General features: G+C 37.1%; 2 protein-coding genes across 4 annotated transcripts in view; one reads left to right on the top strand and one right to left on the bottom strand.

Moving 5' to 3' along the window:
• Positions 1–408: 408 nt before the first annotated feature.
• On the top strand, positions 409–12,445 carry rec114 (REC114 meiotic recombination protein). 2 transcript variants are annotated; one of them, XM_082181669.1, is made up of 6 exons: positions 409–675; positions 3,314–3,403; positions 7,320–7,403; positions 8,949–9,128; positions 11,190–11,261; positions 11,408–12,445. In XM_082181669.1, exons 1-6 carry the CDS (start codon positions 538–540, stop codon positions 11,570–11,572), a joined length of 729 nt encoding a protein of 242 aa, XP_082037795.1. In that variant the 5' UTR covers positions 409–537; the 3' UTR covers positions 11,573–12,445. The 2 variants fall into 2 exon arrangements, with proteins under 2 accessions (XP_082037795.1, XP_082037796.1); XM_082181670.1 differs by lacking the exon at positions 409–675 and adding an exon at positions 1,600–2,014 and having other exon boundaries at positions 3,313–3,403.
• A 203-nt stretch (positions 12,446–12,648) lies between these two features.
• nptnb (neuroplastin b) overlaps positions 12,649–27,536 on the bottom strand; it is a 60,868-nt gene continuing 45,980 nt past the window's right edge. The window contains exons 7-9 of one of the 2 annotated variants that reach the window (XM_082182385.1): positions 14,005–14,026; positions 13,825–13,919; positions 12,649–13,742 (exon numbers count right to left, since the gene is read on the bottom strand). In XM_082182385.1, the coding sequence (XP_082038511.1) occupies positions 13,859–13,919; positions 14,005–14,026 (83 nt within the window). In that variant the 3' untranslated portion in view covers positions 12,649–13,742; positions 13,825–13,858. Of the gene's footprint in view, positions 13,743–13,824; positions 13,920–14,004; positions 22,797–27,536 lie in introns of those variants that run through there. The other variant, XM_082182386.1, reaches the window with a different exon arrangement.

The following is a 27,536-nucleotide window of genomic DNA, read 5'->3' as shown; positions in this document are numbered from 1 at the left end:
ACTGTAATTAAATTACAGAAAAACTAAGAGTAATCCCTTTCTTTACTTTTTCAAGGAAAAAGTAATTAATTACACCCAACACTGCCCACGATATGCACAATATTCGCATTCAACAGCTTTTTTACACACAAAACTCAAGATTTAGAGTGGCTTTATCAATGCAACTGACATTGTCTGATTATTATTATTATAGACCTATTTTTGTGTGTGACAGACCATAGGCCTAGATTTATACAAATTAAACCACCGTTTTTTTATAGGCTACACGTTTTCAAAAATGTGTAAAATCAAATTTTAACGAATTAGCAACTTCAGAACTAACATTATTAAATTAAATATAAATATAAATGAATTTTTAAAACTAACTCAAAACGCGATGTTGAAAATATCTAGTAGGGATCCTGACGCATGCGCATTGCGCGCGTTAATATGCTAGTACCTGCTAGTACGCTGTTTGAAATATAACCGTCAATCGCCCCTTCCTCCGTCTATCAGTTTTACTCGCTTCAGATTCGAGGGAGAAAAGTGAACGCGAACATGGAAAGTGATCCTTCACAAGAGCATTCGAAAGACGCGACAATTTCCAAAAGTGTTTGGAAACTGCGACGCTACGGTCGATTTCTGCCCAAAGAAAAGGAAAAATCCAAGTCCTCAGGAAGGAACTGCGCGTGGAAGGTGAGACGTGGGAGAAAAGTCCCGCCCTTTTTTATATAGGCTATATAAAATTTGTTTTACTTTCAACGGAAGGGAAAATAGGACAATTTCGTTTTATAAGTGAAATATGTTTATTCTGTTATTCATTAAAAACCTCAGAGTGGGAAAAATGCAAACATAGTTTTTGACCATTAGCCTAGTTGTTGTTGAAAAAAGATGTAAGCCAGTAAGAGAAAACAATACAGTGTTACTAGTACTACTATAAACAGTTATTCTAAAATAGATTTGTTTAAAGACTTTGAAGGTGCTTGCTTGTGTAGTTGTCCACTACTAGGCCTGTATTAAATTTTTGTCAGTGATGTTTGGTGTGTTGCTCTATTGCTAGGGCGTTGTTTATTGATGCTGGGTGGTTGCTAGGGCGTTGTTAAGTGGATGCTGGGTGTTTTGGATGGTTTCTAGGGTGTTGTTAAGTGGATACCTGGGGTTTTGGATGGTTTCTAAGGCATTGTTAAGTGGTTGATGGGGTTTTGGATGGTTGCTAGGGCGTTGTTAAGTGGATGCTGGGTGTTTTGGATGGTTTCTAGGGTGTTGTTAAGTGGATACCTGGGGTTTTGGATGGTTTCTAAGTCATTGTTAAGTGGGTGCTGGGTGTTTTGGATGGTTTCTAGGACGTTATTAAGTGGATGCTGGTTGTTTTGGATGGTTTCTAGGGAGTTGTTAAGTGGATGCTGGGTGTTTTGAATGGTTTCTGTGTGCTTTGGGTGATTTCTATGGCGTTGTTAAGTGGGTGCTGGGTGTTTTGGATGGTTTCTAGGGTGTTGTTAAGTGGGTGCTGGGTGTTTTGGATGGTTTCTAGGGTGTTGTTAAGTGGGTGCTGGGTGTTTTGCATGGTTTCTAGGGTGTTGTTAAATGGGTGCTGGGTGTTTTGGATGGTTTCTGACGTGCTCTCTGCTTGCCGTTGCGGATTGAGGAACGCGCTGATTAGCCGGTTTCATATGTTGTGTCTGCAAAGATAAGCGCCAGTAAATTTAAAGTATATGCTTAACGGCCCAAAAACCAGGACATTTTCATCACTTTATAAAAAAATTAAAAAACAGCCACGACGGCCAGGACAAGACGTGAAACCATGACATGTCCTGGGAAAACAGGACGTTTGGGTCACCCTAATTTTAACTGTTTAACCGGACGTCTGCCTATTAATAGCCTACCCACAGCGACACTTAAAATGTCAACCTCCGGACAACTTGCACTTTGATAGATTAGGTTAGCCAGCCGGCACATGATGGATTTAAACAATGGATTGTCTTCTCAGTGGATGTCGTTTTCCATGGATTTTGAGTTTGACCATGTTAAAAAAAAAAGGTAAGCTGCAATCTAAGTTATATCTGCTGGGTTTGTTTGTTTGCGTGGTAATGTTTTCTCCTCCCCTTACTTATCGTGAGGCGTCCCCAACCCACTCGCGTTGTTTGCAATTACATATAGGCATTAACGTTACACCGTAACTTCAGCGCGGCAAAAATTTAACGTTGGTAAAACAAAGGCAGAGTGCCTTAACTCCAACTGTAACTTGATTCCAGCATTCTAGAGTGCAGCGGAACAAAGCTAAAAGACCGTAACTGATGTTAAGGGCTTCTGCCTTTGCTTTCCCTCTGCTTTTGGAAGTTATGACAAAAACAACATCTTATTTTTAGCAGAAAAGAACAAAATTGACTCAAGATATTTTTCCACATGATAAAACTGATGTCCATTGTTCCAAAAATGGCAATAACTCATTTTGACCAAAATTGAAGTTAAGGTCTTTTGCCTTTGCACGGCTGTATAGCCTCTGGTGTCTGAGAATCACCAACGTGTTTTTACAATGTTGTCAAATATCTATTCCGAAGCTGTGGGGGGAGCTCTAGAGAGAAACCTGCGAGCAAAAAGCGAGAATACAGCGAAGAAATCCCGAAGCTACTGAGTGCTGCTTTAAAGAGTTGTCAGTGAAGTTTGGTGTGTTGCTCTATTGCTAGGGCGTTGTTAATTGATGCTGGGTGGTTGCTAGGGCGTTGTTAAGTGGGTGCTGGGTGTTTTGAATGGTTTCTATCATTCTATGTGATTTGGGTGGTTTCTAGGGCGTCGTTAAGTGAATGCTGTGTGTTTTGGATGGTTTCTAAGGTGTTGTTAAGTGGGTGCTGGGTGTTTTGAATGGTTTCTAAGGCATTGTTAAGTGGATGCTGGGTGTTTTGGATGGTTTCTAAGGCGTTGTTAAGTGGGTGCTGGGTGTTTTGAATGGTTTCTAGGGAGTTGTTAAGTGGATGCTGGGTGTTTTGAATGGTTTCTATGTGATTTGGGTGATTTCAAGGGCGTTGTTAAGTGGATGCTGGGTGTTTTGGATGGTTTCTAAGGCGTTGTTAAGTGGATGCTGGGTGTTTTGGATGGTTTCTAGGGTGTTGTTAAATGGGTGCTGGGTGTTTTGGATGGTTTCTAGGGTGTTGTTAAGTGGGTGCTGGGTGTTTTGGATGGTTTCTATGTGCTTTGGCCTGTGGGTGATTTCTATGACATTGTTAAGTGGATGCTGGGTGTTCTGGGTTGTTGCTTACCTTCTCAAATTGAGTCCACCCTTAAATCTCTTGTTATATTCTGGTTTCAAAAACACTTTCATAATTGTTGTTTCTTTCAGATTTTCGAGTCCAGTGAAAGCGCTGGCCAACTGGAGCTGAATATTCTGGGCTCCGGTCATCTGCTAGTATCTCAAGGCCAGGAACTCTTGGTAAGATTAGGTAAAAACACACAGTATCTGTCCAGTGACCAATTAAAATTTATTTTTAGGGGCTTGTTGGCTGTTTATGAAATGGCTCTCTCTAAGCCGTCGACACTCTTCTTCCCATCAGGCTGTAAGTGCAGGTCAGGATAGCGCAGGTTCCACTGAGCCCATCATAAGAGCTTGACCGTATTTCTTTTCACCCGCAGAAAGAACAGCATAATCCCCTTCCTGCCAGGCCTGTCGCTGTCCCTTAGGGATTGCCAGGCTGAGTGCTTCGGATATCTCCCAACAATAAGCCTCAATCTTGGACTCGTGGACACAATAGTCTCTGGCTCCTCATGGTGCATTTGGAGAAAGAGTCACATTTCAAGCTTTTATGCAGAACAACAGAGCCAAACGAGGCAGCGCGCTCATCCAGAGCAAAGCTTTAGGTGATTCTGAGATTAGGAACCGGCGTTCAGTCTCGGATGTGTGTCTATAATCTGAACACCACTTTTTTTTTCTTTGATATGCAGCCAGCAAGTTTGCGAAGTAGTTTCCAAATGCAATAAAGCCCTACTTTTTCCATTTCCATCAAATGTGTTTCTTAAAATCAGTAGTTTTTTTGTTCTAAACATAATCTGCACAATAAAAAAAGTGCAAAGAACATGCAAAGATAATAATTTTATCTTATTTTATCTTTAAGCATCTTTGCATAGAGGAAAAATCTCTCTCTCTCTATATATATATTTTTTTTTTACATTAACCTCTTAAGTGTCGGTTGCCCATATATTTTTAGAACAATAATATCTTAGTAAAAACCTAAAGTAATATTGACAACCTATATATCATTTGAAAGCTTACAATCTCTAGTTTTCATATTTGGTGGCTGCTTTTTAAAATAAATTACAGAGGAGCAGTAATTTATCAATTTGCAGCAAGAATATTTCATATTCATTAGGTGTGTTTAGGCCTTTATTTTGAAATAGAAATAAACATGAAAAATCATAAAAGATTGGTAGAAACCTCAGTTTGTTTTCATGCCAAGAGTTCAAAAGATAACACCAATTCAATTTTATGAGAAAAAAAAAGGTCTGAAAATGTTTTGAATATAAAGAAAAATATGGATTCTCGATTTCTGATGCGGCAGCGAGCTATAACGCACATGTCCTCTTTTCATGTGTTTATTCGAGGTTGAAATCAAATCAAATACTGCCAAACCACCCATACTATTTCTGAATAGGATGTATACTTCATAAATTGTATGAAAATTATGGAAATACATGGTTCAGATCACTCAAAACATATATGAAAATGGAGGCGCCCTTATATGGTCAGTAGGAAGCTTGGCTGTCCATCTAGTGAAAAAGTCTGGTACTGTGCCCAAATAAAATCTCACTGAAAGCTCATTTTTTGAGATATCAACCTAAAATTTGGAACATAACTTGTTTAGATTTTTGGCTTTAATGTTCTTGCAGTTTCAGAGTAAAATATATTTTGTAATATATATATTTTATATAAAATATAAATAATAATATTTTTACATTGTATATTTTCATAAACTCAAACTTGTATAACTTTTTTTCTTTTTTACTTTAATAATTTATTTCACTTCTACAATAATCTGACAAATGTCTTCTTTAAAACAAGACCAACCATATGTCTATATTCCAAAGCATTCTTGAATTTACAACCATTTAAGTTTGGATAGTGATTTTCATGTCTATGCGAAAAGGGGGGGTTAAAATTTTACTTAATAATTGTTGCAGGTTTTCAGAAGCGTGCCATTTATTTAGTCACTGCACTTTCCACATCATGTATCATGATGACAAATCAAAGGAAATAATTTGAGTTTAATGCCCGGTTTCACAAACTGAAGGCTTAATCTTAAAATGCATGTTTGAGCTGTCTTAACTGAAAGCTACTTATCCTAAAATATGTCAATGCCAGTGTTTTGTCTCAAGATGCACACCTTTTTTCTTCTTCTATGGCACGTTTATAAAAGCTACTAATTTAACTAAGGCCTAATCCTGTCTTAATCTAAGCCCTGTCTGTGAAACCAGGCCATAGTTTTACAAGAAATCAGGTGAAAGTGTCCCTGTAAAACCTCACCTACACCCCACTTTAGTAGAGCTGTTAGTAGAAGCAATAGTAACAGTAGTAGTTGGAGAGCTAGAATGAATGTGGGTCCTGGTTACACGTCGCCTGTGTCCTGGTGAACATGGCAGTCGTGGCATTGAGGTTGTTAGTAGAGCCCTCTTCTGACATGCTTGTGTAACAGCAAAAATACCTTGCACTCAATGTCTCAATGGAGAAAATATTTTTTCATTATAGAGGCATCCACCCACACATCATCCTTGCATTGTTGATGCAACTTTTGCATTGTTAAAAAAACATTAATATTTTCTCCAGAACATAACATTTTAGTTGTTAACTACAGTGTCTTAAAGGGTTCGTTCTCACAAAAATGTACATTCTGTCAGTAATTACTCTCCCTCATGTTGTTCCAACCCCGTAAGACTTTCGTTCATCTTCGGAACACAAATTAAGATATTTTTTATTAAATCTGAGAGCTGTCTCACTCCTCCATAGGCTTCTGTGTTATTGAAACTTGCCGGCCCAAAAAGTTAGTAAAGACAATGTTTAAAATAGTCCAAGTGACTATCGCAGCGCTTCTGGGTTGTACGTCAGAACGCAGGCTCACTACTGTCCCGAATTAGCCGTGATGTCCCGTATTTTGGGTCTAATTTATTTTGTCCCGAGTCAAATAGACTGCTACGCTGATCTAACCACTGACTGATACAACAGCAACACGACACTTTAGTGATCACGAGACCACATCATCCAATCACAGCCCACACTCACATACGAATAACAGACTCTAAATTGAGAATTAATTATTCTTTTGGGACAAATTATTGTTTGATTTGCGAACAGAATCCTCTGCTGTCTGGTCGCTACCGGTTCGATTCGGAGATTCCGGACTCGCGCTAACGGCAAATCCCTTTCACTGTCCGGCCAGGTTTTGATTTCGGCAAATCAGTTTTGGTGATTTCAAACAACGTGATTATTGTTCATGAGTCCAACATCCAGCCACGCAAGACAACATGAAATCTTCCTGAGGGAAAAGTATGCTATTACTTTCTTTAATGTCTTCAAAATGTAGTATATAATGTTACAAAAGCTTTCTATTTCAGATAAATGCTTTGTGTGTATGGTTTGTATGGTATGTGACTTTTTTGTGTGACCTTAAAATTCGTTTTAGAATTAAATTGTACATAAATAGGTTAAGCAAAACAAATGTGTTTATATCTGAGAAAATTTTAAACACATACGAACCTGAAATGACATATACTGTGTGATACAGTACAAACATTTTGAGTGTCCCTTATTTTCCTGTAAAGAACCCCGATTGTCCCGCATTTTTCTTTTCTGAAGTTGGCAACCCTAACGTGAACTCACTCAGAGAAACACAGAAGAAAATGTATAGTGGAATAAAGTCGTTATTTGTGTGTTTTTGCGCACAAAAAGTATTCTCGTCGCTTGATAAACGTAAGGTTGTGCCACTGTAGTCACTTGGACTATTTTAACGATGTCTTTACTAACTTTTCTGGGCCGGCAAATTTCAATAACACAGAAGCCTATGAAGGAGTGAGACAGCTCTCAGATTTAATCGAAAATATCTTAATTTGTGTTCTGAAGATGAACGAAAGTCTTACGGGGTTGAACAACATGAGGGAGAGCAATTACTGACAGAATTCTCATTTTTGGGTGAACTAACGCTTTAACTGATCATTGTGTTTGCAGTGGGATTGACAGACTGCATTAGAAACACTGGAGGAGGCTGCTCTGCTTTAACGATGTGTTTTCAGCCCGATATAATCCTATTAAACGAGTCTCTGCTGGATAATGATGATGTGTGGTCCTGTTTTCTGTTTTGTAGGAGGGTTTTTCTTTGCTCAATGCACAGAGCTTCCTGAAGATCCAGCATAAATCAGACAGTCTGCTGTTCAACATTACTTTAAAGGTGAGAAGCATCACTGTGATCTTTTTTTTCTTCTTCGCACATTTCACATTTTTTTTCTTTTCACCTGATTTGCACGTGTTGTCCTGAAGGCAGGCTCCGCCTCTTTGTCCTTGAAAGCAATAAACAATTTTAATATGCAAATTTAAATAAAAAAAATAGCTGCTTCTGAGTGACCTTCAGCTTACACCTCAAAGACTCTGTGCCTCGTTAATTAAGCTAATGATCTCTTCTCTAAAAAAAAAAACTCATAGTTCATGAATACTGATGCTTACCTTGAAAACAAACAAGTCCCTATAAGTTGCATTATTGTTACAAACAGCACTGCATCTTATCCACCTTATTCCTGACGATCTCACTGCGTTATGAATTATGGGTCGCACTTCCGGTTTGGGGAACTTCCATTCAAAAAGACTGAAACTAATAATTTCAAATCATAATAAAGCTGATCCGTCAGTTTGACTGAATGAGCTGTCAACTTTCTTTCATGATTTATTTTCAGACATCATGAGAATAACGTAACACTTGGTATTTTAACGTGACATGTTATAACAATAATATCTATGGCAAGGGCTCGTTTCAGTCGCTGCATTCGTTTCCTCGTGATAATTGTATTTTTTCATTTGCATTTCGTTGTAATAGTATGAAAAAATGACAACATATTCTGCACATTTGTGGTCTGTTCTCCCGATTTAATTTACGATATATCCCATTAATAATTCACTGGAATGCACGAAGAATCTCTCATTTCTCTCCTCAATCCTAACGTATCTTCTTTCCTGGTTTGTTTTCACATATATAAATACAGTTGTAAATATAGCTGCAAGCAGCGATGCGGGGGAACAGCAGTGCAGAGCAGGAAGAGCAAAAACAGCAGAAACCGAACATACATGAAAAAACAGTGAAATTGAACTCAAAATGAACAGAAGTTCAGATGAGAATGAACACAGAATGAAGAAAAACAAACTATTTCTAATCCAAGAGAAAGAAAGATTAGTACAACGCTTGAATAATAAACACAAACACAATTTTTCTAAAGTCGTCCCACGCGGGACTCGAACCCACTGTCTCTGGATCAGATGCCTGTCACTTATCTCGTTGCACCACTGGGAAGATGTGTGTTCACCAAGATGCCGATGTTCTATAATTCAAGTGAGAATCAACTCAAAATGAATAATTACTACATGCGCCACAAACTATGTAAGACATAAGACATGCGTCTTAAATATTGAGTTCCTTCTCAGATAGACGCCATGTCTGGAACTCAAGCATCTTTGCACCACTTCTGGGAATTGTCCCAGCGTCTAGAACGCAACTGATGCTTTAAGCGTCTCCATACTTGAAAAAACGTGGAAAACTACTTTTAAAGAGGAAATGACGGAATATTTACGTACATATTTACAGCGGGTCTATTCGCATGGGATTAGTATCACCTGAGGTCATTTTTCAAGTAGTAAGACTAGTCTTAACCGTTTATGCAACCGAGGTCTGAGAGATGTTTCTGTGTGTGTGTGTGTGTGTGTGTGTGTGTGTGTGTGTGTGTGTAAGGGAGAGAGCCGTTTGCTCAGACTGCAGTTTGAGGGCACCAGTCGGGCAGAAGCTGCAGATTTCTGTGGAAAAGCTGTGGAGAAACTGCAGGATTATGTTCCCGTCGCGGAGCATCTGATGAATCCTGCATCTGCAACAGCCAATCCTGAGGAGCCTGGGACATCTACACAACAGCAGCAGGTCAGAAATACTCATCCATCCATCCATCCATCCATCCATCCTTCTATCCATCCACACATCCATCCATCCAAAACCCAAAACCCATCCATCCTTCTATTCATCCATCCATCCATCCATCATCCTTCTATCCATCCATCCATCCATCCATTTATCCACACATCCATCCATCCATTTATCCATCCTTTTATCCATCCTTCCACACATCCATCCATCCATTTATCCATCCTTTTATCCATCCATCCATCCATCCATCCTTCCACACATCCATCCATCCATCCACCCACCCTTCCATCCATCCATCCATTTATCCATCCTTTTATCCATCCATCCACCCTTCCATCCATCCATCCATTTATCCATCCTTTTATCCATCCATCCATCCATCCTTTTATCCACCCTTCCACACATCCTTCCATCCATCCTTTTATCCATCCTTTTATCCATCCATCCATCCTTCCACACATCCTTCCATCCATCCTTTTATCCATCCATCCATCCTTTTATCCATCCATCCATCCTTCCACCCTTCCACACATCCATCCATCCATCCATTTATCCATCCTTTTATCCATCCATCCACCCTTCCACACATCCATCCATCCTTCCACACATCCTTCCATCCATCCTTTTATCCATCCATCCATCCTTCCACCCTTCCACACATCCATCCATCCATCCATTTATCCATCCATTTATCCATCCATCCTTCCACACATCCATCCATCCATTTATCCATCCTTTTATCCATCCATCCTTCCTTTTATCCATCCTTCCACCCTTCCACACATCATCCATCCATCCTTCCACCCTTCCACACATCCATCCATCCATCCTTTTATCCATCCTTCCACCCTTCCACACATCCTTCCATCCATCCTTTTATCCATCCATCCATCCATCCATCCATCCTTCCACCCTTCCACACATCCTTCCATCCACTCTTTTATCCATCCATCATCCTTCCACCCTTCCACACATCCATCCATCCATCCATCCATCCATCCATTTATCCATCCTTTTATCCATCCATCCATCCATCCATCCATCCTTCCACACATCCATCCATCCATCCATCCTTCCACACATCCTTCCATCCATCCTTTTATCCATCCATCCATCCTTCCACCCTTCCACATATCCATCCATCCATCCATCCATCCATCCATCCATTTATCCATCCTTTTATCCATCCATCCATCCTTCCATCCATCCATCCATCCTTCCACCCTTCCACATATCCATCCATCCATCCATCCATCCATCCATCCATCCATCCATCCATCCATCCATCCATCCATCCATCCATCCATCCATCCATCCATCCATCCATCCATCCATTTATCCATCCTTCCACCCTTCCACACATCCTTCCATCCACTCTTTTATCCATCCATCCATCCATCCTTCCATCCATCCATCCATCCTTCCACCCTTCCACACATCCTTCCATCCACTCTTTTATCCATCCATCCATCCTTTTATCCATCCATCCTTCCACCTATATTTATATCAAGCGATAAACGGGTAAAATGACAACAATGACAACACAATTAATGCATGTGATGTGATGCACAACAGAATATTTAGCAGGAAATAATGTAGGACAGAATGATGAGATTGTTTATCTTTAATATATAATGCACCAATTAAGTGTGCATAACTAGACCAGACAATTAGACATTTACTTGAAAAATAATTTTTTGTCAGCTTTGATTTAAGTTAATTAAAACAAATAATGAATGTTCATTTGGAATTGATCACTAGGTGGTGCTGTTGCCACATGAGGATATTTAAATGGGCGACGAGTGAAATAATCCCACCCTCAGCAGAACTGCTTATTTGTGAATCTGATGTAAACACACAGACTTCAGGCTCTAAAGGGACAAAGGGAATTCTCTGTGTAAAATATGGTTAGTCACGTTGTCTCCCCGCGGCAGGGATGAGAAGGATTCTCAGGGATGAGGATATTCAATTAGTAATGAGAGTATTGATCGGCTGGTGAGGCCCTCCGTGTGAGTCCTGAGACTATAATGAATGAATCTATTTCTATTTCCACTTCAGGCCCCTGAAGACGCACCACGGGAGGCCCCTGTCGTTGCCATGGGAGCGCTGTCAATCAAACACCTCTCTCAGGTACCAGGATTGCACTGAGAGCTTGTCTCTGGTGTTGACTCGCTGAATTAGATGCTGTAGTCAGTGATATTCTAATGTTACCTCTGAGATGTCATCCGTGAAGTGCACACTGACTTTTTCATGCATTATAATCTCTTCCTCTTCAGTTCTTCCTGGGCGAGTGTGAGCTGTCCCTGCCGATGGCGTATCATCAGAGCACGCTGCCCTCTGGAGGCCTGGAGGCGTTACTGCGCCTCTGTCTGCTGGATGCTGGTTTTCCTGCTTTCGTGGAGGAGGTTGAGAGCAAGCTAAAGGAACTAATGCAGGAATGAGGTAGAGCAGAGCCTGTTAACTAGAACTATTTAAAATCAATTCGTTAAATTAAAATAAATTAAAATATCAGATAAAAAAAGACTTGTAATTAAAAAAATAGAAATAATACCTTGGCAACTAACTGAAATAAAATAAGTTGTACTAAAATTACTAAGATTAAAGCTGATATATATATATATATATATATTTATAAAAATCAAGAAAAAAATGGCAAAAGCATATAGTAAAACTACTAAAAATAAAAATATATACGTGTGTGTGTAAATTAAAGATAACTATAAATAAAACTATATTAAATGCTATAATAGTATAAATAATACTAAAATAACTGCTCAAAATCAAAACGAATAAAAATGACAAAAGCACATAAATTTACCAAAACTGTAATTAAGATGAAAATTTAAATGAAAAAATAAATAAAAATAAAGCTTATTCAGAACATTAATAAATACTATGATAGTTTATAAATAATACTAAAATAACTGCTCAAAATCAAAACTAATAAAAATGACAAAAGCACATAAATTTACCAAAACTGTAATTAAAATAAAAATAAATAAATAAATAAAAATAAAGCTTATTCAGAACATTAATAAATACTATGATAGTTTATAAATAATACTAAAATAACTGCTCAAAATCAAAACTAATAAAAATGACAAAAGCACATAAATTTACCAAAACTGTAATTAAAATGAAAAAAAAGAAAAAAAGAAAAAGAAATAAAGCTTATTCAGAACATTAATAAATACTGTGATAGTTTATAAATAATACTAAAATAACTGCTCAAAATCAAAACTAATAAAAATGGCGAAACCTCATAGAAAAATTATTACAAATAAAATTAAAACACACACACACACATATATATATATATATATATATATATATATATATATATATATATATATATATATATATATATATATTAAAGCCAATTCAAAACTGTAATAGTATATAAATAATACTACCCGAATACTGCTCAAAATCCAGTTCCGCCTGTGATAAGCTCCGCCCCCATTGGTTACTGTTGCTAAGTGAGAAAAGCTTCACAGAACGCTCATTAACACAGGAGTATTTTTGGAACCTTTATTCTGAAAAAGGAAACAATTGGTTTCACATAGTTTGTAATGGCTTTAGCTCCACCCACTTCCTCGCTCCCATGTTGGTCCATTATGGTGACACACACACACACTGTATTGATCAGTTGTCATGCAACTACAGCAGTGCAGTTCACAATGCGAAGCACCCTTATCTCACCGTCCCGTTAAAGCTTTTTTATTCTCAGAAATTAAACAAACCCACCCCACCTTACAATTGTCAGTAGGTCTATATGAATACATATTGCATAGGATTATAGCCATGCTGTACAAGAATCATCTCTTCTTCTAAAAAGAAACGACATTTAAAAAAAAAAAAAAAAAGATATATTATTTTTCTTTTTTACAGATGCTATCGTAATATTGGAACACTTACAGCACCACATGTACAAGACGTCTAAATAACTCTAGAAAATAAATGTTTTACATGTATCCATTTCATTTAATACAATATCAGCTTTTTTTTTAAAGATTAAATACTGTTCTGCCACTCACAAAGGTTCTTGCATTCTAGTTTAAGACAAAACACCTCCTTTTAGTATTGGATGATAAACTGTACAAAGATCTCGATGATTCCTTACTTTTTTATCCATTTAAATTTCTTTAAAAACACACACACACACACGCTGATATGCTCTCTCTCTCTCACTCACACACACACACACACATAGGTTATTCATTTGGATGCAACGCCATTTAAAGTAACAATAGAAAAACGATATCTGAATCTTATTAGATTATGTTATTGCATGCATTCGAGACAACATGTAGATATGAAAAAGAATTAGTGCAGCAGGAGGGCATGATAAAATAAAGAAATGCAACGTTAACAGCACATGTAGTAAAATCATCATCATCATCACCTTCATGATTCAGTCAGCGTCCACATTCACACACACATCATGAGCCTGGATAAGGCAAACTTAAGACAGTCTTTATTGTTCGTTTGTGCCAGTGTAATGCTGTCATTATTGTTGTTTTCTTCACCGCGTGAGGAAGGTTGTGCGTCGCTGAAGATCGCCAGGAGCTTCTCCTCTCCTCCGGATGGTCGGGATATGCAGTTGGTCATCTGGGAAACAAGGATTTAATCAACTAAAGGGAACATTTGCATGCCGGTTTGTAACTCAGAATGAATTGTAAATGCGTAAAACCTTCAGCGCTTTTCAACGTTGGTCCATCGTCGGCTCAGTTTGTGTTCCGCTGCCGTACGTTTTTCTCTTTGTGGTTGTTCGTAGAGTTCGTTTTTCTGGATGACGGATGTATACGGTTCACAATCAATACATGCATTAGTCATACAAGTGTTCATAAATAAATGAATGTTGTGTTCTTACATTGGTGCAGCTGGTTCATCATCTTCATCAGGGTCGAAGAACATGCAAGAAAAAAGACATTAATCACAAATGGAACAAAAATGAGATGATAAACATGCTCGTTTTACTTTAAATGGTTGTTGTAAAATGCAACAGCGGGAGAATAATTGTTTTTTAATTAGTTATATTATTGAGACCGAATGTGCTGATCATGCTGTCATGTTTTATTTTCGTGTCACATTTGAAGTAGAAACACATAATTGTTTTGTTTTTTTGGGGAGAATGCTTGGAAATGTTCCCAGGATCTCTTTAGTGAAGATATTATCTGGGTTCCCAAGGTCAGCAAAAACCTGGCAATAGTTACACAATGTAAAACTGTGAGTGCAATTTCATATGAAAAGATAAAAAAGGGCAACACTTTACAAGAAGGTTCCATTAGTTAATGCATTATCTAACAGATTAATAAATCATGTAACAAATTTATTTCTTGTTATAGTTACCAAAAACAAGGTTCAAGTGCTTTTAAGGCCTTTAAGTGGAATTATACGATAATACACCTGCATTAGAGATGAAAAAGACCATTTTCTACAATTTCAGGTCATTTACCATCATGGAAATGTTGTTTTTGAAACCTTTATGACAGCTATGGCGCCACCTATGGTCTGATCTCCATAAAAGTTTGCATGCTTGTTTACAATCATATGTCGCATGTGCTCACCTAATTTCATGAAGTTCGGGAATCGTTTAGGAATCACAGGATTTCTTTTTTTTTTGTACACTCGGCCACGCCCATTTTTATAGCTATCCAAAGGGGAAACTTTTTTGTCAAAACTTTATTTGAACTTGTACATGTTAGTAGATAACATGTTGCAAGACACTCCTAAAATCTGGCCATCATTTTTAATGTTATTATTTTAATGTTTATGTAAACAAAAAGTGCATATTGATGCTAAGTTTATTTGTTATTTGCTGGTTTTCGACATACAAACCTTGGTGAATTGATTTTATTGTGTAGTATTAGTACTTTTTAAACAGGATTCTGTGATAACCGTGATCACTATAATCATGAAATGAAATTTTCATGCCATTTCATCTCTAGTTATGATGCACTATAAAATCATGTGTTTTTACAATATAATATGCAAAGTACAATTTTCTATATCTTTTTTTTTATCTCTGATATTTAAGTGTGACACATATAGGCGTACAAAAACTCTTTTAGGTCTAAAACAGTTTGGATAGTTGCTAATATGAGAGTTATGAGACATTATTTAAGAGATTTAAGTATTGCATTACATGAGTAGCTCTCTGACACTTTTATTTTTTTAAAGTAGCTCTCAAATGGAAAAAGGTTGGAGACCCCTGACCAAGAGTGTCCAGAAAATAGTACTGAAGTGGTTTTATTGAAGTTGAGCAAAATACCTAGGACTAGTTAGGCTAACCCCAACACACAAACAACATTAAAAGCTTGATTTCCACACAGGGGAACTTTAACCTTGAAACAAAAACTGCTTTACATGAAAATATGACATGTACAATCGTGCATTACAGATAGACTTGTCATATATCATTGAAAAGGTTTCAACTAGCAGAATACAACGATCATATTTGTTTTAGTTAGAGATCAAACTATACCAAGTATTTGTATGAAAAACATGCACATGTAAACAGCATGTTCATTAAATAATAACTAACTAATTTTAGTCATATATTAGAAAATGTTGAAATTAACATAAGCTATGATTAATAAATGCTTTAAACGTATTCATGTTATCTAATGCAATTCATTAATGTTAAGAAAAAATTGGAACCATGTTGTAAAGTGTTACCAAATAATCCTTATCCATTAATCATAAACCCCAGCAGCACAAGGTCTCGAGATGTTTAGAGAGCGGGTCATTGCTGATGCAGAAAGGTTGTTCAGTTAGAGGTCACGAGTCTCTCCACAGACAGATGGGTAGTTCTGGTTAGTTTATGCATGTCACATGCGCCCACAGACCGCAGCATTCACAGCGCCGGACAACAGGCAGGTTATGACAGGACAATGTGAGTTAAAAACCTCATCCTTTTAAATACACAACCATCAGATCAACACAGTGCAAAAATAAGCCATCTGTTTTTTTTCCCCTCACTACATATAACAGATAAAACCCAGACAGGAACATAGTGTCGGGTCAGATCCGGGCCACATCCGGCACAGGTGGATTCAACGTTTACCGGATGTGGGCCGACACTATGTTGCTTTTCTGGGAACAAATAGGGGCTTTCGCACACAGAGGAACCTTTTCATAGTTCCTAGAACTATTGGCGGAAGAACCCGGATTTTGCCGTGTTTGCACCGCAGGAACTAGGAATGATTTTAGTTCTAGGAACTTCAGAGTCGGGTCTGAACCAGCACTATAGACCTTATGTGCCTGAGAAACAGGTGCGCCGCCATCTTTAGAATATTGTCTTTAATTAGCTGGTGAAGTGGATTTACCTATTGTAGAGTTAACGAAAGTTATCACGAGCATTGTGATGATTAAAGCAGATGTCTTAACATTATGTCAGTGGACCGGGAAGATTTTAAAACGGGTAGTTTTAAATTCTTAAGATCACTGGAAATAGTGGAAGACAAAAGACAACAAGCGCAGCGCTGAAAAGGGACGGGGCTACATATGATCTATAGACCGTATGCGCCTGAGAAACGAGGGCGCCGCCATCTTTAGAATATTGTCTTTGAACTTCCGGTTTTGCGGTCGCTCTGTATATTTCTATGGCATCGCTGTCTGGGAGTAATTCGCTTTTGAAGTGGATTTACTTCATGTAAAGTTAACGAAAGTGATCATGAGGATTGTGATGTTTAAAGCAGATGTCTTAACAAATGTCAGTCGACCGGGAAGATTTTAAAACGAGCCGTTCATTCATAAATACGCAATATCACTGTGAAAATACAGACCGGAAGTCAAAAGACAACGAGCGCAGCGCTGAAAAGGGGCGGAGCTACATACGGTCTACTCTATTGAGAATGAGGACATACTCATAGGTAGCTTGCTGTCACGTGACGAATTGAGCCCGTCCACCATTTTGGGAGGATACGCTATGGGTTGCCAGGGGCAACAGTGCAGGAGCAATACAGAGACGGAGCAGGAAAGACGGCTCGAGGAATTATAATAGAAATTACGAGAAAATTAAGAATAAATGGAGAAGAATGCGGCAAAAGAAAAGGGTCCTTACAGGGAGAAACTTACTACCAATGCCAAACAAAAATGTTTTTTTTTTTTTTTACTTTTAAATTTTAAAATACGAAAAAACTGTAATACATGGCTCCTACGGTTTCCATGACAATCGTGTGAGACACTGGAGCAGTTTTTTACACAGCAGTGTTTTCCAGGCATTCTAAAATAGTGCGACAACCTCCTCTACTATCAATACAAACAATGAACGGCGCTGGCGTGTATCCTCCCAAAATGGCGGAAAGGGGAGGATGACGCGGTCTCTGAGGGCGGGGCGCTGTGTCGTGACGACATCTCCTCATTCTCAATAGGAGCTATCCGTGACGTTAGTGTACGCCGATTGTGTGGTGTACGCCTATATATTTACTCCACAAATTAACTCTACGAACATTGAAACAGTGATAGATGGGCCCTCTAAACCTTTACACTGAGGAGAAAATCCAGTACAGCTTTCAGGGTACCAAGAGAAACATGATCATGTATTTCTGCTCAGCAACACTGGACATCAACCACACGGCTTACGCTTATAACTCTTCATTACTGTCTACTTTCCATGTATAACAGTTATATCTAATAACGTATTAGACCGATCGTAAACTAATGAACACGGAGAATGCGAGCGCAGTGTGTTCAGTCGTTCTCAGCGCCGTCAAAATAAAAGTCACAGCAACAAGCGTGTCTTACGTCACTTCAGAGTTCCTACTGGCGGTGCGAATGCAACCAGGAAAATGGTCCGATGGGAACCATTAGTTCTCAGGGAAACACCCTGGTGGCTAGTGCCGAGAACTACCCGGTGCGAAAGCCCCTAATGTGACGGTGTGGTGAAGTGTCGAGTCCCAACTGAAGTGATGGGTCCTAACGTAGGACCCGAGTAATATGCCTGATCTAAAGCTGTTCTCGCGATTCTTAAATGTAATCAATCAAACTTAAATTCATGTAATAATCTTTTATTTTTATCCTGATTATTTAAATAGTTAAAGTGAAAGAAATAACATGTTTAGGTATGTCATGCGACATTGTTAATTGTTATTGAGCAATAAAGCATAATAAAATTTGTTTTCATTACAAGCATGTCATAATTAATATGAATTATGCTTGTATCATATTTGTTTTTTTGTCGAAAAATATCGTAGACGGTGAGAAAAACATTGTCTCTAATCCTTTCTGATAGCTGTATGCTATGCTACTATCTAAGCTAACTAAAAAAAAAACACTAAGAACGAGAAATGTTTAAATTCACAATCTATAGCTTCGGTTATACACTAGTATATGAAACATACAAGTTAAAATATATTAACGCAATTCAAACGACTTGTATAACAAAGTGACATCTGATTTGTAACCAGGCACTAAAGCAATTACCCATAAAACGTGCTTTGAACCAATCGGATTGCTTGGGTCCTCAGCTGGGACTCGACACTTCACCACAACGGCACATTAACTTTATGCAAATGTGGCTATTACAACCCTGATGCACATGTGATCAGTCTTCTCTCTGGTACTGTGATCAGTGCAGGCAAGATGGAGGAGTTAAAGGTGCTGTAAGCAACATCTTATAGGAATACCTGAGAGATCTCACTGTTATAGGTGCCATGAGGAATCACATCTGTCTCTGACTGCACTTTAGATATACAAAGACAGTGCACTCACATTACCATGAATGGTAGAAAGTGCACTGCACAATAGAGGGTTTGAATTAACGTCACTTTCCCGCAGGAAAACGCTCCCTCAGCCGGACTGAGTGGCAGAAGAGCTGGATTTAATGGGGAAAACACCAGTAAAACGAACGATTATCAGTTTAAACTAAAGATTGGACTCGATATTGTGTTTCTTACAACTTACCGAAGATCCAGTGATCATGGATATCGACATGCAGCAGGAATCGTGTTTCCTCACATTTATATGAGCCTGATTTCAACGCCAGGGAAATACATAAAGCAAATTTGCCTGTGAACACTTTATATAAACACAATATAGGTGTAAACCCATGTGATCGCTCATATCAGTGTTATATATATATATATTGTCCAGCCTTAAAACTTGTGTAGTTTTTCTCAGTGTTTATTTAAAAACGTCCAATTATGCAGAATATACGATGGTAAATATTTAATTGATGAGTTGTCAATACAATATATAACAATACAGTATATAGTGTATGATTTTACCCCATAATTCAGCATATTGACTCAAAATGAAAACTGCAAATCCAGCTTTCTCTGCCTGGATCCAGATGTTTCTGTGAATCGCAGCGATTCATTTGCTTCTCTGTTCTGTAGCTTTCGGGAGTCTGTAAAAATATACCTCAGATTTCTTGTCAAATCTAGTTGTACAGTCGATCTCTTACAGCTCTTTCCCGTTTTAGATGCGTTTTGAGTGTTTTTTGCGCTGAAAACTTATTGCCACTCAGTGTGTGTGACCGCAGTCACTCCGGCCGACGGTGACGTCATGCGCATACACTCTATATGGCAGAATAAGTCCCGCCTTCTAAATTAAAGAGCCAATCAGCAGCCGGTAAAGTCATTGCAGCTGCTTGTACACTGTAAAAAATTATCGTTGTTTTAACTTAAAAAAGTAAGTTTCCTGGTTGCCTTACAATTTTTTAGTTCATTGAAATGAAAACATTTGAGCTAATGCAATGAAGGAAATTGGTTAAAATAATAGAAACTTAAAATATTATGTTATCTGAACCACATTAATTATTGATTTGACAAAAGATAAAAAGTTGTGATAACAAATCATGAAAATATTTTTTTTACAGTGTAGAAGCTCCGGATGCTTTAGTTCTGAGACGCGCGCTTCGGACTCTGGAGAATTTGATGTTTCCCAGAATAACATTTGACGTTTCCCAAAATAGTCGCCCGAGAGCCGTTTCAAAGATGGCCGCCGAGTGAAATGACTTGTCTTAAAGCGACTCAGCCAAGTTTTTTTTAGCAAATCAGAAACATTCTCAGACTGTCAATCATTTAGCATACGTTCAGGGTTACTGCCATCAGTTCGGCCAACGTGTTTTAGAAAAGCAGAACATCTGGTTAAAAGCAAAGTTGCTTACAACACCTTTAATTGGAAATGTCAATTAACATTCATCTTGCTCATGATATAAAGCCTTATGTACAGCTGCTTATATACTGTACATGGTGTAGAAACCATTTTCCCTTAGAAACTAGTACATTTTACAAAGAAACAGCAAATAAATTGAATCAAAAGTGTCATTTTGAAGTAGAAAGACTTCAAATATACATTATATTTTATAGTGCGCTTCCTTTCTATTACAGTATGTACATCTTATTTATTTATTTATTTATTTACCAGTAATACATCACATTTGTGGTCAGATTTTTTTTAAATCACCATTGTGCAGCTCGCTAATAATGTTTAATTACTACTCGGGATAAAACAAAGCTTAAAACAAGTGTTCATGTCTCTCGTGTCAGTACATCTACACACAGATCCTCTAAAGGTGTTAGAGGACGTCGATGTTGAAAATATGAAATCCTGGCACGAGGATTTCAGCTGTAATGTGCGTCATAGCATTATGTCCTCATCTCGGATTCTGTTGATAAGACTGTGGGCAGATATAATCTACCTTAATCTAGCGCACCCTCCCATTACTCTCTCTCTCCTGGGGACAAATCCTCCCCAAACATCACAACAGAACACGCTGTTCATGCACGCACACCTCCTCTCCTTACTCAGTGCTCTGCATGCGTTTTGCTGTAAAATAAGAGTCTGTTCAGCGAACCATCCAGAGCAAAACAAACACATGCAAGATAATATGGTTAAAAACTCTCTGGTTCGATCCACATGTTATTATGATGATTAGTTTATTCATATTATAAGTAACCAGGTCATGTGATGACTTACAGTAAAGATGCCAGGGTGAATCTCATGAACATAAAAAGCGCATCAAAAAATGTATTTGCATTGTGACATTATTTTCATAACAATTGGATACTCCACGATTCTAATTCCTGCAATGCAATATATATATATTTTTGTAATTTAAGGCGAGACACTACAGGTGAATAGGGTAAAAATTTTAACTAGCAGATATCACCATGAAACTTTCCCAGTTGATTACCTACATTAAAATGAGAAAAATATTTATTACAAGTTTTCTGTAATTTAATGTTTAAATTTGCAAATTACGCAATATCTAATTAAATATGCGCTAATTTGCATGTATAAAAAAAAAACGAAATCTGAGTATTGGATAAAGCCAGGTTAAAAAAATGTTTTGCATTGTGTTCACATATTAGATGGGAAACAAATTACAGAGGGATTTATGGATATCTACTTTTGTTATCCTGTAAATCAGAATATACTGTCAATAGCCTTAAAAAAAAAGATTTTCGCCATGTTTTTTGGAATTAAATGTTATATAAATCAGGCTAGGAATAATATATTTACAAATCCATCTGTAAATGTCTTCATAATATAACTAGGTACAAGACTGGAAGGTTTGGTGTATATCGGTGCTACTGAAGTGGAGATTTCAGAGTCATTTTGAGAAAACGGGCTTTAAAGATTCATATCAGCCAATGAGATTGCGCATTCAGCCCTTTTACTTTCACCATTGGTTGCTGATAAAAAGGAAATGACCATATTTGGATCCGACAGCATTGTACAGGAGAGAGAGAGCTATCCAGAGCAGCGGGAGGATTTACAACACCAACTTTTGTTGAATTTATGAGAAATCTACAGACGCAAACAGACAAAGTGTAGTAAAATAAAGACCTAAATGTGTATTTCGGACTTTTTTTCACCACAAGTCTGAAAGAAGACATGCTATTGAAGACAAATATCCAAAAATCTCAAAATTGACCAGTGAAAAAACAATGTTTTTGCCTGCCGTGTCTCGCATTAAATAACAATATACCATCTATACATAAACGTTGACTGATGAATTTGCGTATGGTTTTTCTTAAAGCATATTAAAAACACAGAATAGACATATAAACAACATTAAAAGCTTGATTTTTCACCACATGGGGACTTTAAGATGAAAATAAAACACTGTATTGCTTTAATAGTTTTTACAGTAATACAATAAGTGGGTTAAAACTTAAAATAATGTCATAATGCAAAAAAGGTGACATTGTACTTACTCAAATAAGTATGAACTACATGTACTTACTATACGGTTAGGGTTAGTTGCTTGTAATTATACATAATTTACTGTTATTAGTATAGTAATTACATGCAGTAACATTTAATTTGCACCTTAAAATAAAAGTGTCACCAAAAAAAAATCTTTTTTCTTTTAATATGACGGTGAAATATGACCCGGACGTGTTTTGATGAGATTCATCCATCAGGTTTTGTGACTATATTGTTATATTTCAGAGGCTAAAACAAACTGAGCTGCACAATCAGATTAATCAAATGAGTAAAGGACTAAAAATGTTGCAATTAAAGCCCATTACGAACCCTAAACTTAACAGTAGAGAATCCAATCACAATGAATTGAACACGGTTGATGATACAAACAAATTTGTAATTTCAATTGGTAATTAAATAAGCACGCGTTGTGACATCACAGCCTGAATGAGGAGGAAACAAAGAGAAGCAGAAATGCCTAAAGACATGCACATTCTCAAACTTACCAACATTAAAGAATATGAGGCCACATGGAGAAGGAAAAAACAAAGTTTCGTCCATTATTTACTTGAAATAAACACTTTCATTCAGTTTGATTGAGCATCAGAGATAATAATGGGAGTATATTTGAATATGAACACGCAAAACCCCCTGAAACGGTCCTGTTTGTCGGCCTAGGAACAGCACCAGCACTGGATTAGCATTCAGAAAAGTGTTTATCATCGCACAACTACATGCCAACAACATTCACAGCAAATAGACTTTACAATCTATCGTTATTTGCTAATATTTGTATACATTTCATACATGAACGGCTGCAACACCAGCCGAAACAGTGACTAAATAGCTGTTGGACTATTGGTTTACACATATTTTGATGATAAAATCATGAAATCGTGCACGGATTAATCGCTCATAAGACCAGGAATGTTTATATAGAGTGAATATTGACTTCTAATACGTTCTTTCTCTTCCATTGCTATTGCAGCAGAGTTTGTACATCGGAAATCCCAGTGCATCTCGTGCAATTCACTGCTTACTTACTGTAAACCTACATTTACTGGGCGGATGTTGGATCTGATAAACACTGCAATGATACAAAATAATACAGACGTATCTTGAGTTCTAGCTCGAGAACAATAGTTTCACTGAGAGATTATATTAAATTAAAAAAATATTTCTTTCTAAAGATACTTTTTCAATGTCTATTTGATGCTTTTCTCATTTAACACAATAATGATTTTAAATGATCTTTTAGGGGTAATTTCTCAGCCGAATTTAATGTGTGAATAATTAATCGGCACATCATGTAATTAGTTAGATTATGGGCCCTAATTTAAGGATCTATGCACATGGTCTAAAGCGCATGGCGCAAGTTCACTTAGGGCGTGTCCGAATCCACTTTTGTTAGTTTAACGACGGGACAAATGGTCGGCGCTCCCGGTGCATGGTCTAAAATGGTCGTCCCTATTCTCTTAATGAGTAATGGGTGTGTTTTGGGATTTACGTGCGTTAAACCAATCAGAGTCTCATCTCCCATTCCCTTTAAATGCCAGTTGCGCTCGAGCCATGGATGATTCGCTATTTACATGACGGAATTTGATAGTGGAAAGACCGAACGCGTCTCCAGAACGCAAACGGATCTGCTCGTGCGCGAGGTAAAAGTCCATCTATGGGACAAGCCGGATTCCACCATATCTTTATGTACACAATAATAATCTTTTACATTGTAATCCTTTGGCATGTTTGTGTGCTGCTGTGCGTCCCTGTGTGTTTAATAAGCAGAGTGTACGCGTGTTGTGGACCCGCCTATAGGCGCACATTACTAACGCGCTCTTTAAAATAACAACAAAGATATTGCGCCATTGACTTTAGAGCAGGGTTTCAGTCGGTTAATGGCTCAGTCTATTTCAGTTCCTCAAAATAGCAACAGTCCAATAATGCGCCAGAACACACACCTCGTTTTCAGACCAGTCGCCCATGGACACACAAATGGGCGGAAATACATTTGCTATTTAAACAACGCGGCGCAGGACGTGAAAATGATAACTGCGTCGGGCTGAAACTAGCAGAACACTTGCGTCGCGCTTGGCACTGCATTGCGCCGGGTGTATGATAGGGCCCTATAAATGTTAATCGCTTGACAGCCCTAATATATATATATATATATATATATATATATATATATATATATATATATATATTGTAAACACTTGTTTTGTATTTTAAATAACATATCATATATACATAAAACAATATACATGATTTAAATTACATCATGGTGGTATTTGTTGTAGTACCCATTATTTATGCAAATTTCATCCATTATTTACTATTGCTTTACACATATATTGGTAAAAAATCATGCACGGATTAATCGCTCATAAGACCAGGAATGTACATCGGAAAACCCCAGTGCATCCCGTGCAATTCACTGCTAAACATGTAAACAAACATTTACTGGGTGGATGCTGGATCTGATAAACACTGCAATGACACAAAATAATACAGACGTATCTGGAGTTCTAGCTCGAGAACAATAGTTTCGCTGAGAGATTATGTCATGTGTTGTCAGTCAGTAGAACGAGGTGCATCTCACAGCAGATTTTAAAGGGTAGCGCCGGACCCCCCTGGCTCTGAGAGACCCTTCTGTGGTTCTGCAAAGGTCAGATTAGCATGAAGCTGCCGTGTGCCTGACTGCATCCCTTTAGAGACCGGCACACTCACGGACAAAACATGTCCAGAACAGAGCCCGTCTCCTGCTCCTTATTACTGAATACTTATAAAGTGCTACCAATATATTACATAAAATAAGTGTATTGCAATAATGCTATTTTACTGTAAAATTAAGTCTTATTTTCTTCATTTTCAAACGGTATACCATCAAGCTTTTATTTTTCATGACAGAATCAGGGCTGTGCGATTTTTACATACATATATATATATTGCAAATAAAATCAATATTGCAATATGGCTCAGTGCGAATCGAGCAGACATAATTCGTTCATTATGTTGCATGTTCATTCACGCGTGTTAATAATAATAATAATAATAATACAACCAGCAATGCATTTCTTTAATGGCCGGCAACCCGTCAAAATTAAAGCTTGATGGTATACCGTTTGAAAATGAAGAAATGAAGAAATTTTATTTCTCGATTTACAGAAAAATAACATTATTGCAATATACTTCTTATTTTATTTAATGTATTGATAACACTTTGAGTATACAGTTATAAATACATTTGCAAACTATTATAGTTTAATCATAGTTTATACTGTATATTGTAGTCTCTACAGTGTTAATATATTAATAGGCTATATATACAAATCGTGAGTTCTTCTTTTTTTTTTTCATCTTCATTATTGTTTAAATAGCTCACATGTGAAGAGTTAGATCATGTTTTATTATGCTTTGTTTACAACTTAACTAAATAGTTCTCACTTTAGATTAGATCACATAAAATCTCAATAATTAAGTGCTTTAAACCATCCTTTATTGGACATTAATTGCATTAGTATTATATGTTTATAATAGTGCCTTTATTAGACATTGATTGCATTATATGATATGTTTATAATAGTGCCTTTATTGGACATTAATTGCATTAGTATTATATGTTTATAATAGTGCCTTTATTGGACATTAATTGCATTATATTATATGTTTATTATAGTGCCTTTATTGGACATTAATTGTTGTCTTTAAGTTGTTTCTCTATTGGAGATTAACCATGAAATTATTACATTATAAAATATATTAAAAACGAATAAGTGTTTTAAATCACAATTAATCACAGAATAAATTTGATGAATCTAGTTACTTTTTTTATCGATTGACAGCACTATTTTATAAATACATTAAGCATATATTGATATTACATATATGATCCCTTAACCTTATCCCCAAAACTAAACATAACATAATCTCTTTAAAAAAATGAAGAGATTAAAATAAATGTAAAAAAAACAAACAAAAAACTGCATATAACCCAAATATGAACGGCCACATTTTTCAAATTTTTCCCAAATCGTTCTGGCATAAAAGGATTTTGCGCTTCAGGTCTTCAGACTTTACAATTTCAGCTCTTTTTTTTCTCTATGGAGATGAACTCACAAACCACCCTAAATCATTCTAGAATGATTCATTCTTTCACTCATCTGGTGAAACTCCCTGTGTGCAATATATATATATATATATATATATATATATAAATATAGCAGAACATCTAAATAATGCACAGCCCTAGACAGAATGAAGTTATAAAAAAAAGAAGAAACGCAACCTTGAAATGTTCTTGCATCCAAATATCGTGTGTAACTGTACAATATTAACGCTTCTGTTTCTCTCATTGAGAGCGAGTGTCATGTGCAGCTGTTGACAGAATCAATCATTCATTAACTTTAAGAGTGTACAAATGTGAGGCAGCTCCAGTGTTGTGATTTGTCTTTCTAGTGGAGGATCAGGTCTCAGATTAAAACGTGGTCAAGCATAGAGGTCAGTGTTTCCCAGTGGGTCTCTCTGACTCAACGCTCATGAATATTCACTTGTGCATCTACGCTAAGAGCCCGGGCCGTAAATGACCCACTAACAGCCTGTTCAGAATATATTATTGATGGCAGATTCAGTGTTTCGAAACAGCCTGCATGGATTATTCTAAAGGTTCTCTAAATATGTTTGTGTGGAACATGACAGAGTTGCACAAATAATCAAATATATAAGATTGCAGTGACTGCCAAGTGTTAAAGTCCCCCTGTGGTGTAAATCCAGCTTTTAATGTTGTTTATGTGTGTATGTGGTGTTTTTAATATGCTTTAAGACAAACCATGTGTAAGTTCATAAGTCGACAGCATTGCTGAGTATTTCCTCCTTAAAACTGCAGTGAACCAAAGACAGTCTCAAACACACGCTTTGAAATCGCTGGTGTTTCTGACGTCACAAACTACCTTGTAACCAATCAGATCAACGTGTGATCGTCAACCAGTGGATCTCTGAGCTGAGTGAGTGAGTGGAGGCGGGGCTCATTTGCATATTCATAGAACCACGTATACTAAATGAGGCAAGAGTGTCGAATTACAGTCAAGATATTTTAAGGCATGAAGATGAAGAAAAAAAACTTAAATATGTAATTTTGGTGATCAAAGATGAGTTTTAAGGGATACAATTGTTGACTACAGGGGGACTTTAACTGAAAATCAGATAAAAAATACATTGAACCATTGAGTTTTAGGACTTATTTCT

This window comes from Leuciscus leuciscus (assembly GCF_965113295.1).
Source record: "Leuciscus leuciscus genome assembly, chromosome: 10".
NCBI classification, from domain to species: domain Eukaryota; kingdom Metazoa; phylum Chordata; class Actinopteri; order Cypriniformes; family Leuciscidae; genus Leuciscus; species Leuciscus leuciscus.
The sequence above is the reverse complement of the archived record's forward strand: the minus strand, read 5'-3'. Positions and strand labels throughout refer to the sequence as shown.

Bases quoted from the DNA above. Each gene is read 5' to 3' on its own strand.
- rec114 (XM_082181669.1), top strand. From the start codon at position 538: ATGGAAAGTGATCCTTCACAAGAGCATTCGAAAGACGCGACAATTTCC. The intron at 676-3,313 runs GTGAGACGTGGG...TGTTTCTTTCAG, and splicing joins GAAGGAACTGCGCGTGGAAG to ATTTTCGAGTCCAGTGAAAG. The intron at 3,404-7,319 runs GTAAGATTAGGT...TCTGTTTTGTAG, and splicing joins CTCAAGGCCAGGAACTCTTG to GAGGGTTTTTCTTTGCTCAA.